This window comes from Dendrobates tinctorius, unplaced genomic scaffold (genome assembly GCF_039654945.1).
Source record: "Dendrobates tinctorius isolate UK_male_01 unplaced genomic scaffold, ASM3965494v1 ptg000009l, whole genome shotgun sequence".
NCBI classification, from domain to species: Eukaryota; Metazoa; Chordata; class Amphibia; order Anura; family Dendrobatidae; genus Dendrobates; species Dendrobates tinctorius.
Window position 1 is genome coordinate 10757 of NW_027361677.1, and position 12218 is coordinate 22974.

Below are 12218 nucleotides of genomic sequence, written 5' to 3' on the forward strand. Positions count from 1 at the left end.
GACCCTCCCGGCATTGCGGGCCAAATATACTCGGGGGACCCGACCGGCACCAAATATAGAGAGCAGGCTGACATCAGATGGCTGCAAAGAGCCTACATGGTGTGAACCTACAGAGGTCTTAATCAATGAAGAATACTGAAATAATTCCGGTGCTGTCATTTTTTTTTTTTTTTTCTTCTTTTGGTTGAATGTTAATTTCGAAGATAAATGAATGTATAAGAAGATTCACTGGATATTACATATTGCATGATCCACACGCATTGCCATAAAAAGCTAAACTTCACTTTTATTATAGGGGTACCCAGGGTCATCATGTGCCATACTATATGGGTATCTGGGGTGGGAGCAGCCTCGGCATTCTTCCAGCACACACACATTGGGCATGTTTAAAGGGAATCTGTTAACAGGTTTTTAATACCCCCAGCTGATAGCCGCATGATGTGGGGGCAGAGATCCTGATTTCAGCAATGTATCACTTATGGACTGCTTCTCACAGTTTTGAGAAAATCCCTGTTTGCAGATTTACCAGTTCTGCGAATGCTGAGCTCTGTGTAACCCCTCCAACACCACTGATTGGCCGCTATCTGTGGACACTGTGCATAGGCAGAAAGCTGCCAGTCAGTGTTGGGGGCCAGGCTATACAGTGTCAGTGAATATGGAGGACTACATGTCAGCAGGTTTAATAGTCTTCTAGTGATAATCTCCTTCTGATTAAACTGTGATTTTATAAAAACTACTGAAAACAGCCCAGTGAGTGACACATCGCTTGAATCAGGGTCTCTACCTCTACGTTAATCTGCTCTCACATTTGGCTAAAACCTGGTAATATATTCCTTTTAAATAGCTATTGTATTTTTTTCTGTAATCAAGAAGAAAGCAACATGTATAAAAGTACACAATTATCAGAGGTAAAATGTGACTTTAACTTGGAGAAATAAGTTTTTATGTAGCGACACTCCACTCACTAGACAGCCATTAATACAACTATCTTTCTAACCTGCTTGTCAACAAAGGAGCAGAGTCTCTCCAGTAGCATGGCAAGGGTAGCTAAGTAAACCTTTTCTGCAGGGGCACTAAGGAGGGATTATGTCCTCAGCTGCCAGAGGGGGAAGGAGAGCTATTCTGTTCAGGACCCGCCCCCAGCAGCACAAAATAGCAACTCTAAAGGAAACACATGTACAAAAGATAATAAAGAAGGTGCTTTTTAATATACACAGCTCAAAAAAATAAAGGGAACACTTAAACAACAGAATATAACTCCAAGTAAACTTCTGTGAAATCAAACTGTCCACTTAGGAAGCAACACTGATTGACAATCAATTTCACATGCAGTTGTGTAAATGGAATAGACAACAGATGGAAATTATTGGCATTTATCAAGACCCACTCAGTAAAGGAGTGGTTCTGCAGGTGGGGACCACAGACCACATCTCAGTACCAATGCTTTCTGGCTGATGTTTTGGTCACTTTTGAATGTTGGTTATGTTCTAAAACACTTGTGGTAGCATGAGACGGACTCTACAACCCACATAAGTGGCTCAGGTACTGTAGCTCATCCAGGATGGCACATCAATGCGAGCTGTGGCAAGAAGGTTTACTGTGTGTCAGCATAGTGTCCAGAGGCTGGAGGCGCTACCAGGAGACAGGCCAGTACACCAGGAGATGTGGAGGGGACTGAAGGAGGGCAACAACCCAGCAGCAGGACCGCTACCTCCGCCTTTGTGCAAGGAGGAACAGGAGGAGCACTGCCAGAGCCCTGCAAAATGACCTTCAGCAGGCCACAAATGTGCATGTGTCTGCACTAACGGTTAGAAACCGACTCCATGAGGATGATCTGAGTGCCCGACTTCCACAGATGGGGGTTGTGCTCACAGCCCAACACTGTGCGGCCCTCCAAAGAAATGCCACCCCACACCATTACTGACCCACTGCCAAACTGGTCATGCTGAAGGATGTTGCAGGCAGCAGATCACTCTCCACGGCGTCTCCAGACTCTGTCACATCTGTCACCTGCTTTCCTTTGTGAAGAGTACAGGGCAACAGTGGTGAATTTGCCAATCCTGGTGTTCTGTGGCAAATGCCAAGCATCCTGTACGATGTTGAGCTGTGAGCACAACCCCCATCTGTGGACGTCGGGCCTTCAGACCATCCTCAGTTTCTAACCGTTTGTGCAGACAAATGGACATTTGTGGCCTTCTGGAGGTCATTTTGCAGGGCTCTGGCAGTGCTCCTCCTGTTCCTCCTTGCACAAAGGCAGAGGTAGCGGCCCTGCTGCTGGGTTGTCCTCCTACGGCCCCCTCCACATCTCCTGGTGTACTGGACTATCTACTGGTAGCTCCTCTAGCCTCTGGACACTATGCTGACAGACACAGCAAACCTTCTTGCCACAGCTCGCATTGATGTGCCATCCTGGATGAGCTGCACTACCTGAGCCACATGTGTGGGTTGTAGAGTCCGTCTCATGCTACCACGAGCGTGAAAGCACAACCAACATTCAAAAGTGACCAAAACATGAGCCAGAAAACATTGGTCCTGAGATGTGGTCTGTGGTCCCCATCTGCAGAACCATTCCTTTATCGAGGGTGTCTGGATAATTGCCAATAATTTCCATCTGTTGTCTATTCCATTTGCACAACAGCATGTGAAATTGATTGTCAATCAGTGTTGCTTCCTAAGTGGACAATTTGATTTCACAGAGCTTGATTTACTTTGAGTTCCCTTTATTTTTTTTGAGAAGTATATAAATGCATTGCTTAAAAACAATGTGAAAATAACTGAAAAGCCCATTTTTGATATTTATGATTTTATTTTGTTTTTCTTTAAAAAAAAATGTATTTATAATTATTTTATTTTTTTTCTTTAGAAACAAAAACTTCTTCAGCAACTTGGAGATGTACAACTGCAACACTTTACACCAGAGGATGATGGCTTCCTTCAGTTGGTATGTATAACCTGGCATATAACATAAGCCCAGAATTTTCTAAAAAAATTTTTTAAAAAAAAGGAACATGCTCACCTGATGATTTCCCATCACTACTCCACAGTGTTGTTAGGCGGGTAAACCTATCTGTACGTTTGCTCTTCTGACGGAAACAGACAAGTCACAGCTGCAGCCAATCACTCACTATATGTGACCGATGCAGCCAATGATTGGCTGAAGTGGTGCAGAATCTTGGAAGATGGTGCGTGACTCACAGTGCTCTGAAGTAGTGGTAGGGAATTTGCTGGTATTTATTTTTAGGCCTTATTTTTAGGCCTTATTTTTAGGCCTTATTTTTAGGCCTTATTTTTAGGCCTTATTTTTAGGCCTTATTTGACTCTGTTTGACAGCTGGAAAATCCATTTAAGCTGAATCAAATATATTTTTGTTCCAGTGGAGCACAAAATATGGCAAGTTGGTAATCCGGGAAGCTGACCAAACCCCTGCGGAGTTACATCATGCCATCCAGAATGCATTTCATACATTGCTCCATCGTGACTGCTTGTTTCAAGACCTCGTGCAGCTGAAAGGTAAAGACCTTCTGACGCCCGTGTCTCGCATCCTGATCGGCGAGCCCGGCTTCACTTACAAGTATCTGAATACAAGGCTGTTCGCGGTGCCATGGCCTGAAGATGGGTGCGGTATTACTTACAGCACAGAAGATGTTTCCGATGCCTGCAAAGCCTTTCATGACTTGAATACATTTCTACATCTTCAGACCATAGATGAGTTGAAGAAATTAGAGAAAAGCAGAGAGCGAACAGAACCCTCCAGTGACTTGCTGGTGGAGGTGTCCTTCCAAGAGGCATCCAGGTGTTTTAATGTGACTTTGATAAATTACATGAACCCAAAGACCATGTCCTACCTTAAAGAGGAACCATATTTTGGTATGGGGAAAATGGCGGTGAGCTGGCACCATGATGAGAACCTTGTGGAGGGATCGACAGTTGCGGTCTACAACTACAATTATCAAGGTCAGAAACTATATCGTAACCATAAACCAAACAGACATATATAGGACATGTCATAACTTTCCCAAATTTTTATGAAACATTTACAGCACATCCTGCACTGAACTACTGAATCCAATGTATTATACAGTCATATGTAAAAGTTTGGGCACCCCTATTAATGTTAACCTTTTCTTCATAACAATTTTGGTTTTTGCAACAGCTATTTCAGCTTCATATATCTAATAACTGATGGACTCAGTTATATTTCTGGATTCAAATGAGGTTTATTGTACTAACAGAAAATGTGCAATCTGCATTTAAAGAAAATTTGACCGGTACAAAAGTATGGGCACCCTTATCATTTTCTTGATTTGAACACTCCTAACTACTTTTTACTGACTTCCTGAAGCACTAAATTGGTTTTGTAACCTCATTGAGCTTTGAACTTCATAGCCAGGTGTATCAAATCATGAGAAAAGGTATTTAAGGTGGCCACTTGCAAGTAGTTCTCCTATTTGATTCTCCTATGAAGAGTGGCATCATGGGCTCCTCAAAACAACTCTCAAATGATCTGAAAACAAAGGTTATTCAACATAGCTTTTCAGGGGAAGGATACAAAAAGTTGTCTCAGAGATTTAACCTGTCAGTTTCCACTGTGAGGAACATAGTAAGGAAATGGAAGAACACAGGTACAGTTCTTGTTAAGCCCAGAAGTGGCAGGCCAAGAAAAATATCAGAAAGGCAGAGAAGAGGAATGGTGAGAACAGTCAAGGACAATCCACAGACCACCTCCAAAGACCTGCAGCATCATCTTGCTGCAGATGGTGTCACTGTGCATCGGTCAACAATACAGCGCACTTTGCACAAGGAGAAGCTGTATGAGAGAGTGATGCGAAAGAAGCCGTTTCTGCAAGCACGCCACAAACAGAGTCGCCTGAGGTATGCAAAAGCACATTTGGACAAGCCAGTTACATTTTGGAAGAAGGTCCTGTGGACTGATGAAACAAAGATTGAGTTGTTTGGTCATACAAAAAGGCGTTATGCATGGAGGCTAAAAAACCCAGCATTCCAAGAAAAACACTTGCTACCCACAGTAAAATTTGGTGGAGGTTCCATCATGCTTTGGGGCTGTGTGGCCAATTCCGGCAACGGGAATCTTGTTAAAGTTGAGGGTTGCATGGATTCAACTCAGTATCAACAGATTCTTGACAATAATTTGCAAGAATCAGTGACGAAGTTGAAGTTACGCAGGGGATGGATATTTCAGTAAGACAATGATCCAAAACACCGCTCCAAATCTACTCAGGCATTCATGCAGAGGAACAATTACAATGTTCTGGAATGGCCATCCCAGTCCCCAGACCTGAATATCATTGAACATCTGTGGGATGATTTGAAGCGGGTTGTCCATGCTCGGCGACCATCAAACTTAGCTGAACTGGAATTGTTTTGTAAACAGGAATGGTCACAAATACCTTCATCCAGGATCCAGGAACTCATTAATAGCTACAGGAAGCGACTACAGCTGTTATTTTTGCAAAAGGAGGATCTACGAAATATTAATGTCACTTTTATGTTGAGGTGCCCATACTTTTGCACCGGTCAAATTTTGTTAAAATACAGATTGCACATTTAATCCAGAAATATAACGGAGTCCATCAGTTATTAGATATATGAAACTGAAATGGCTGTTGCAAAAAACAAAATTGTTATAAAGAAAAAAGGTTAACATTAATAGGGGTGCCCAAACTTTAACATATGACTGTACTGTATATTTTAGGAGTCGGTCCATTTTATACCCACGTCGCCAAAATGGACACCGACTCCAACTTCACTACTCCAACTCCACAGCCCTGCCTGGCTGCACTCATACAGCCAATATCTGATACATGCTGCCTATGGGTCAACATGTACCAGCTGTCAGGTTTCCTTTTTATAAGGACTATTTGCAAATCTCCTTCTGAAAGCCCCAGCAATCAGACCCATCACAAGGAGCAGCTTATTATTCAGACCCATCACTAGGAGGAGCTTAGAATTCAGACCCACCACTAGAAGAAGCTTAGCGATCAGACCCATCACTAACAGAAGCTTAGCGGTCAGACCCATCACTAGGAGGAGCTTAGCGATCACTAGGAGGAGCGTGGCATCAGACTCATCACTAGGAGCTTAGTGATCAGACCCATCACTAGAAGGAGCTTGGCGTTCAGACCCATCACTAGAAAGAGCTTAGCGTTCAGACCCATCACTAGGAGGAGCTTAGCATTCAGACCCATCGCTAGACGGAGCTTAGCATTCAGACCCATCACTAGGAGGAGCTTAGCATTCAGACCCATCACTAGGAGGAGCTTAGCATTCAGACCCATCACTAGGAGGAGCTTAGCATTCAGACCCATCACTAGAAGGAGCTTAGCTTTCAGACCCATCGCTAGAAGGAACTTAGCATTCAGACCCATCACTAGGAGGAGCTTGGCATTCAGACCCATCGCTAGATGGAGCTTAGCATTCAGACCCATCACTATGAGGAGCTTAGCATTCAGACCCATCACTGGGAGGAGCTTAGCATTCAGACCCATCAATAGAAGGAGCTTAGCAATCAGACCCATCACTAAGATAAGCTTAGCGGTAGACTCATCACTAGGAGGAGCTTCGCATCAGACTCATCACTAGGAGGAGCTTAGCTTTCAGACCCATCGCTAGAAGGAACTTAGCATTCAGACCCATCACTAGGAGGAGCTTGGCATTCAGACCCATCACTGAGGAGCTTAGCATTCAGACCCATCACCGAGGAGCTTAGCATTCAGACCCATCACTAGGAGGAGCTTAGCATTGAGACCCATCACTAGAAGGAGCTTAGCATTGAGACCCATCACTAGAAGGAGCTTAGCATTGAGACCCATCACTAGGAGGAGCTTAGCATTCAGACCCATCGCTAGACGGAGCTTAGCATTCAGACCCATCGCTAGACGGAGCTTAGCATTCAGACCCATCACTAGGAGGAGCTTAGCGATCAGACTCGTCATTAGGAGGAGCTTGGCATCAGATTCATCACTAGGAGGAGCTTAGTGATCAGACCCATCACTAGGAGGAGCTTAGTGATCAGACCCATCACTAGGAGGAGCTTAGTGATCAGACCCATCACTAGGAGGAGCTTAGCATTCAGACCCATCACTAGAAAGAGCTTAGCATTCAGACCCATCACTAGACGGAGCTTAGCATTCAGACCCATCACTAGACGGAGCTTAGCATTCAGACCCATCACTAGACGGAGCTTAGCATTCAGACCCATCACTAGACGGAGCTTAGCATTCAGACCCATCACTAGGAGGAGCTTAGCATCAGACTCATCACTAGGAAGAGCTTAGTGATCAGACCCATCGCTAGAAGGAACTTAGCATTTAGACCCATCACTAGACGGAGCTTATATGCAAATTTCCTCTTCAGAGAAAAAGAGGACTTGAACTCTATAGCGCCACCTGTTGGTAGTAGCGATCCTACAAGTCACAATCAACCCTTTAACGAGTCTTGTAATATGACTTGGGATAAAAGCCAAATCAGAATCTCAATTTGCAGACACGGTGTTTCGAGCTATTGGCTCTCGTCAGTGCAAAGTATGAGAACTGATTTGGCTAGGTGAGAGGCTCTCGACTGAGGTCTAAGGGGTAAGGTTTCTCCTTACGGAGCTTAGCATTCAGACCCATCACCATTGGGGCAGCAGGCTGAGCAGTGTTATTTCAAATTACATGTAAGTGTTACAAATCCTTTTAGCACTTTAACTTTATTTAAGCACCTTAAAACATGCAGTCTTATTACAACATCTGTTCACACCACGTGCATTGTGTTGGTTAGGCTCATTAGTATATAGCACTAAAGCACTTTAAAATCGGCACCTTCTCCTGTTTTTTCATTAGAGGTAACACCTATATTAGGTAATGCACATTATTTAACAGGTCTACGTGCTGTTTATTTACTTTTTTGTTATGTAGCTGTGACACTGATGAGATTGATTTACTTATTTAACCCATTATTGTAATGAGCTTTTTGGGGTATAATTGTTTACTGATTGCGGCGACCTGCATTAGTATTTATGCTCTGTTATATATCGCATTAATAAAATGTACTTTGCTTGAAAAACTCTAATTGATCTCTAGTTCTGCTTAATAGTCCTTACATGAGATTTGTTGTTACTCCATCACTAGACGGAGCTTAGCATTCAGACCCATCACTAGGAGGAGCTTAGCGATCAGACCCATCACTAAGAGAAGCTTAGCGATCAGACCCATCACTAGGAGGAGCTTAGCGATCAGACCCATCACTAGGAGGAGCTTAGCGGTCAGACCCATCACTAGGAGGAGCTTAGCGATCAGACCCATCACTAGGAGGAGCTTAGCGATCAGACCCATCACTAGGAGGAGCTTGGCGATCAGACCCATCACTAGGAGGAGTTTAGTGATCATCATATTGATTTGGTCCCACTGAAATGTCATGTTTTATGTGCCCTTCCTCTTGTGTATATGTATTTCATGTCTGTGTATGTTCTTTGTATGTTTTGTGCTCCCGGGATTGATACACGCAGTGCTCTACATATTTGCGCTGGTCTGCGCTGATATTGTTGACAGATTGTTTTAATGCGCCTCACATAGTTCGACCTGCGTCCCATTGAACGCATGCGCACATGCCCAGTGGCTCGTAAATACATCACTGTGTGTTCCACTGGGCGCAGGCACCTTGGGGCTTTCACTGTTGTCGTATATGGGTTTGTACAGCGCATGCGCGGCGGCCATTTTTCTTTTCTGGTTCATGTGACCGGGACGTCGGTCTGCATGTCTCTATCAAGGCCGCCAGACGGAGGGGACTTCCTGTGGGGCACGTGAACGCCCACCCGAACTCCAGCAAGGTATTTAAAGCACCCTGGACAGCGGTTTAGTCACTTCCCCTGACGAAGCCGTACTGGTTGCGGCGATACGCGTGGGGTATGGTCCTGGGCAGGGCACCCTATTGTCTGGTTCTTATTGCAGTCTCTGATCTCCCGTTGTGGGGTGGATGTTGTCTGGTTCCTGTATGGTTTGGCATTGCCAATTAGTATAGGGGTTTCCCCTTGGGCTTATCATGGCCAGTGTATTTAAACCAGGCAGTATTGACGTTTATATGGGGTGGTTAGAAGTCCACCTAGTGGCCATGTAGTGTTAGGGCCACATGGTCCTCATGAGCCAAGTGATAGGGAGGTCGACTGCTTATTGGTATAATTTGGTCAGACTATATATAGATGAATAGAACACATAATAGACATATGTAATATAAACAAGTATCACGCATGTTTTGGATGCCTGTCATGTTTTTATCATGATTTTAATGTGTAACTCTTTGTATCAATAAAACATTTTCTAGTTTCACTATAATTGGTGCAGTGTGCGCTTTGTTGCAGTGGTACTTTTTCTCTTATTTTCCACTGCTGCGGCACCTGGCCTTTATATATAACAGGATATTGTGCACAGTTTGGTGCACCCAGAATTGTTAATTGTGTATGTTGTTTGTGTTAAGGCCACTTGCAAATGACTCTTTATGCTACTCCTTATCTTTTGTTACAGATAGGTCTACGGAAAATTGGGAAGAAAAAGTTAAGGATGTGTCAAAGTGGCACGTGGGCCTCAAGATAGCATGGGACATCGAGACCCCTGGTCTCGCCTTACCGTTAAACCCAGGAGATTCCTATTTTATGCTCGGTAATTATTTCCAGTAGCGTATTAGCATTTATTGTTGTATTTTTGCTTGCCGGATTTTTTTGATGTCCTGGTACTATAGTAAGATCTATCCGGGTCACTTCCGGTGACAAAAACTTACAAGCCCCCACTACTGAGGTCAGAGGATCGGTAAACAGAGGGGATAAACTCCGCTGACACCTGTACGTTTCCCTTCATTAAAGTCAGTTTTTTGCCCCCCTGTTTTCCGCCAGCTTTTAATATCAAATTTTATTTCCATCTGCGATCCTTAAAGGCAAGACGCGATATATAGATTACATGGCAGATGCCCTACAAAGCTACATTATATCTCCTGGCCAATAACTTTTCATATTTTATAGTTCTCCGTGTCTTGTGGAATAGAGCTAGCCTGAAATAAATACCGTATTGATCGTCCTCTGTTTACCATGAATTTCAGAATAGGGACTATCCCCCTGGTAGGTATGAACCTTTTATAGGCGCCAGCGCTGCCTTTTCTCTTACTTTTCTTTTATTCATGTTTATTTTGATTTATAAAACTCTCTAATAACCTCCTGATCTATTCCGGGGAAAGGCAAGGGGCCCGTAAACCCACCCTCCTCTTATAAATTGCTTCCCGGCATTGATATTCAATAGGTAGTCTCCGGCATTAGCTCGCTGATGTGATCTCGGGGCTCGTAATGCGAGCGCTCAGTGATGTGTTCGACTTATCCTCTGTGATTCACTGGGGTATTTCACTTAGTTGACGTTACAGGAGCCGATATATTATTAAAATTTTGCCATTTTTGTTGGTGTACTTCTAAGTCTTCGCTGTTTTTCTACCAAATTTGTTATCTATTTTGTTCTTTATTTAAGCCTTACTCTCTTTTTTTTGGCCATTTCCGGATATTTTTTGCCTAATTCATCATTTGAGGTTTTGTAATAAGTGACAAATATTAGCGTATTTTTTTTTTTTTTTTTAGTGCAGTTGTAGACTAACGTGCGACATTTTAAAAGATCATGCGACTTTAAAACTTCTTCCCGACATATTATGTACAACTCCTTCATATCTTGGGTCCCCTGCGAGAACCTACTTCTTTCCCAGCAGATGATGGCTGAGTTATTCAACCATCATCTGCCTCCACCAACCTGTCACATGTCGCTGTCAATCTCTTACAGTGGCATTTAACACATGCCGGCAGGAACAGCATAATTCCACCCGCCTATCGTTGCGCCCGTGATGTAATCGAAAGGTGCCGATGGGTTGTCATGACAGTGGGGGTCTACTAAAGATCCCCGTTCCTGTTGTTATGATACTCCTATGAAAGCCAGCGTTTATAAGGCTATGTGCACACGCTGCGGTTTTTGCTCCGGTTCCGCTGTGGTTTTGGCCCTGCGGAACCGCAGCAGTTCCGCAGACATGGTAAAGTACCATGTAACCCCTATGGGTTTTCAAAACCGCAGTGCTCACGCTGCGTTTTTTTTCCACGCGGTTTATAAACGGCAGCATGTTAATTGTTTCTGCGGATTCCGCTGCGGTTTCACACCTTTAACATAGTAGAGGTGTGAAACCGCAGGGCAAAACCGCAGGTCACTTTACCTATGGTTCCGCGGGGAAAAACCCGCAGGTGGTTCCGCAGTGTGTGCACATAGCCTAAGAGATCGGGACTGGTGCCCTGCTATGTATAGCTCAAGCGACCAGACGATCGCAGTTTCAAGTCCCTTCAAGGGACTGTTAAATACAGTCAAAAGTAAAAAAAATAAATGTTTTTAAAAATATGAAAAAAAAAATACTGAAATTCAATTCACCAAACTAAAACAATAATAAAAAAAAAATAAAAATACACACATTTGGTATTGCTGCGTTGATAAAAGTCTGATCTATGAGAAGAGAACACAAAATAAATTATGGTTCTTGGAAGAACTGGAGTAGAAAATGAAAAAATAGAAAATTTCCCTTTCGTAAAGGTGATAAAAAGGCACAAAACGAGCAAAAGAGACCAAATAAACATCTTTGAATTGGCACAAAATTTGGCAAACATTGTGCACCATTTTGATGAATTTGGTACAAAATCTGCCAGAACAAAAAAGGACAAAAAATTGACTTAATAAAATAAAGTATTGAATCGGGGGTCACAATATTTTATCCTGTAAAATAAACTACATTCTCCCATCAATAAAATATGATTGTTAAAATCAGTCCCAGTGCCTATAGGATAATCAGTAAGTAGGTTTCTCCATCTTTTTTTTTTTTTTTTTTTTTTTTGCAAACCAAAAGGATAATAATATGAAAAAGCAATTGTTCTCCAGGTTTTCCAATTCCCTTTGTCTCTTTGTCTTCCCAACATGCCTCCCTTTATCTTGCGTCTCTTTGCCTTTCTTTGCATCCCAATATAATTTATTTATTAATTTTTTGTGCCTTTATTATTTCGAAAAATAAACAGAAAAACAAGCATAAAAAAATAATAGTTTCTTTCTCAAAGCCTCATTTAAATACATTTTTCAGAATCCTCTTTAATGAAGGGAAAATAGCTCAGATTGAAAGAAGTTGTGCATTGGAAACTCTCTGATAACTTTATTTCCATTTTTCAG

General features: G+C 42.9%; 1 protein-coding gene across 1 annotated transcript in view; it reads left to right on the forward strand.

The window, feature by feature from the left end:
- The first annotated feature begins 881 nt into the window (after positions 1-881).
- FTO (FTO alpha-ketoglutarate dependent dioxygenase) overlaps positions 882-12218 on the forward strand; it is a 317082-nt gene continuing 305745 nt past the window's right edge. The window contains exons 1-4 of the mRNA XM_073581498.1: positions 882-908; positions 2864-2941; positions 3375-3954; positions 9519-9653. Coding sequence (XP_073437599.1) covers positions 882-908; positions 2864-2941; positions 3375-3954; positions 9519-9653 — 820 coding nt within the window. The remainder of the gene's footprint in view (positions 909-2863; positions 2942-3374; positions 3955-9518; positions 9654-12218) is intronic.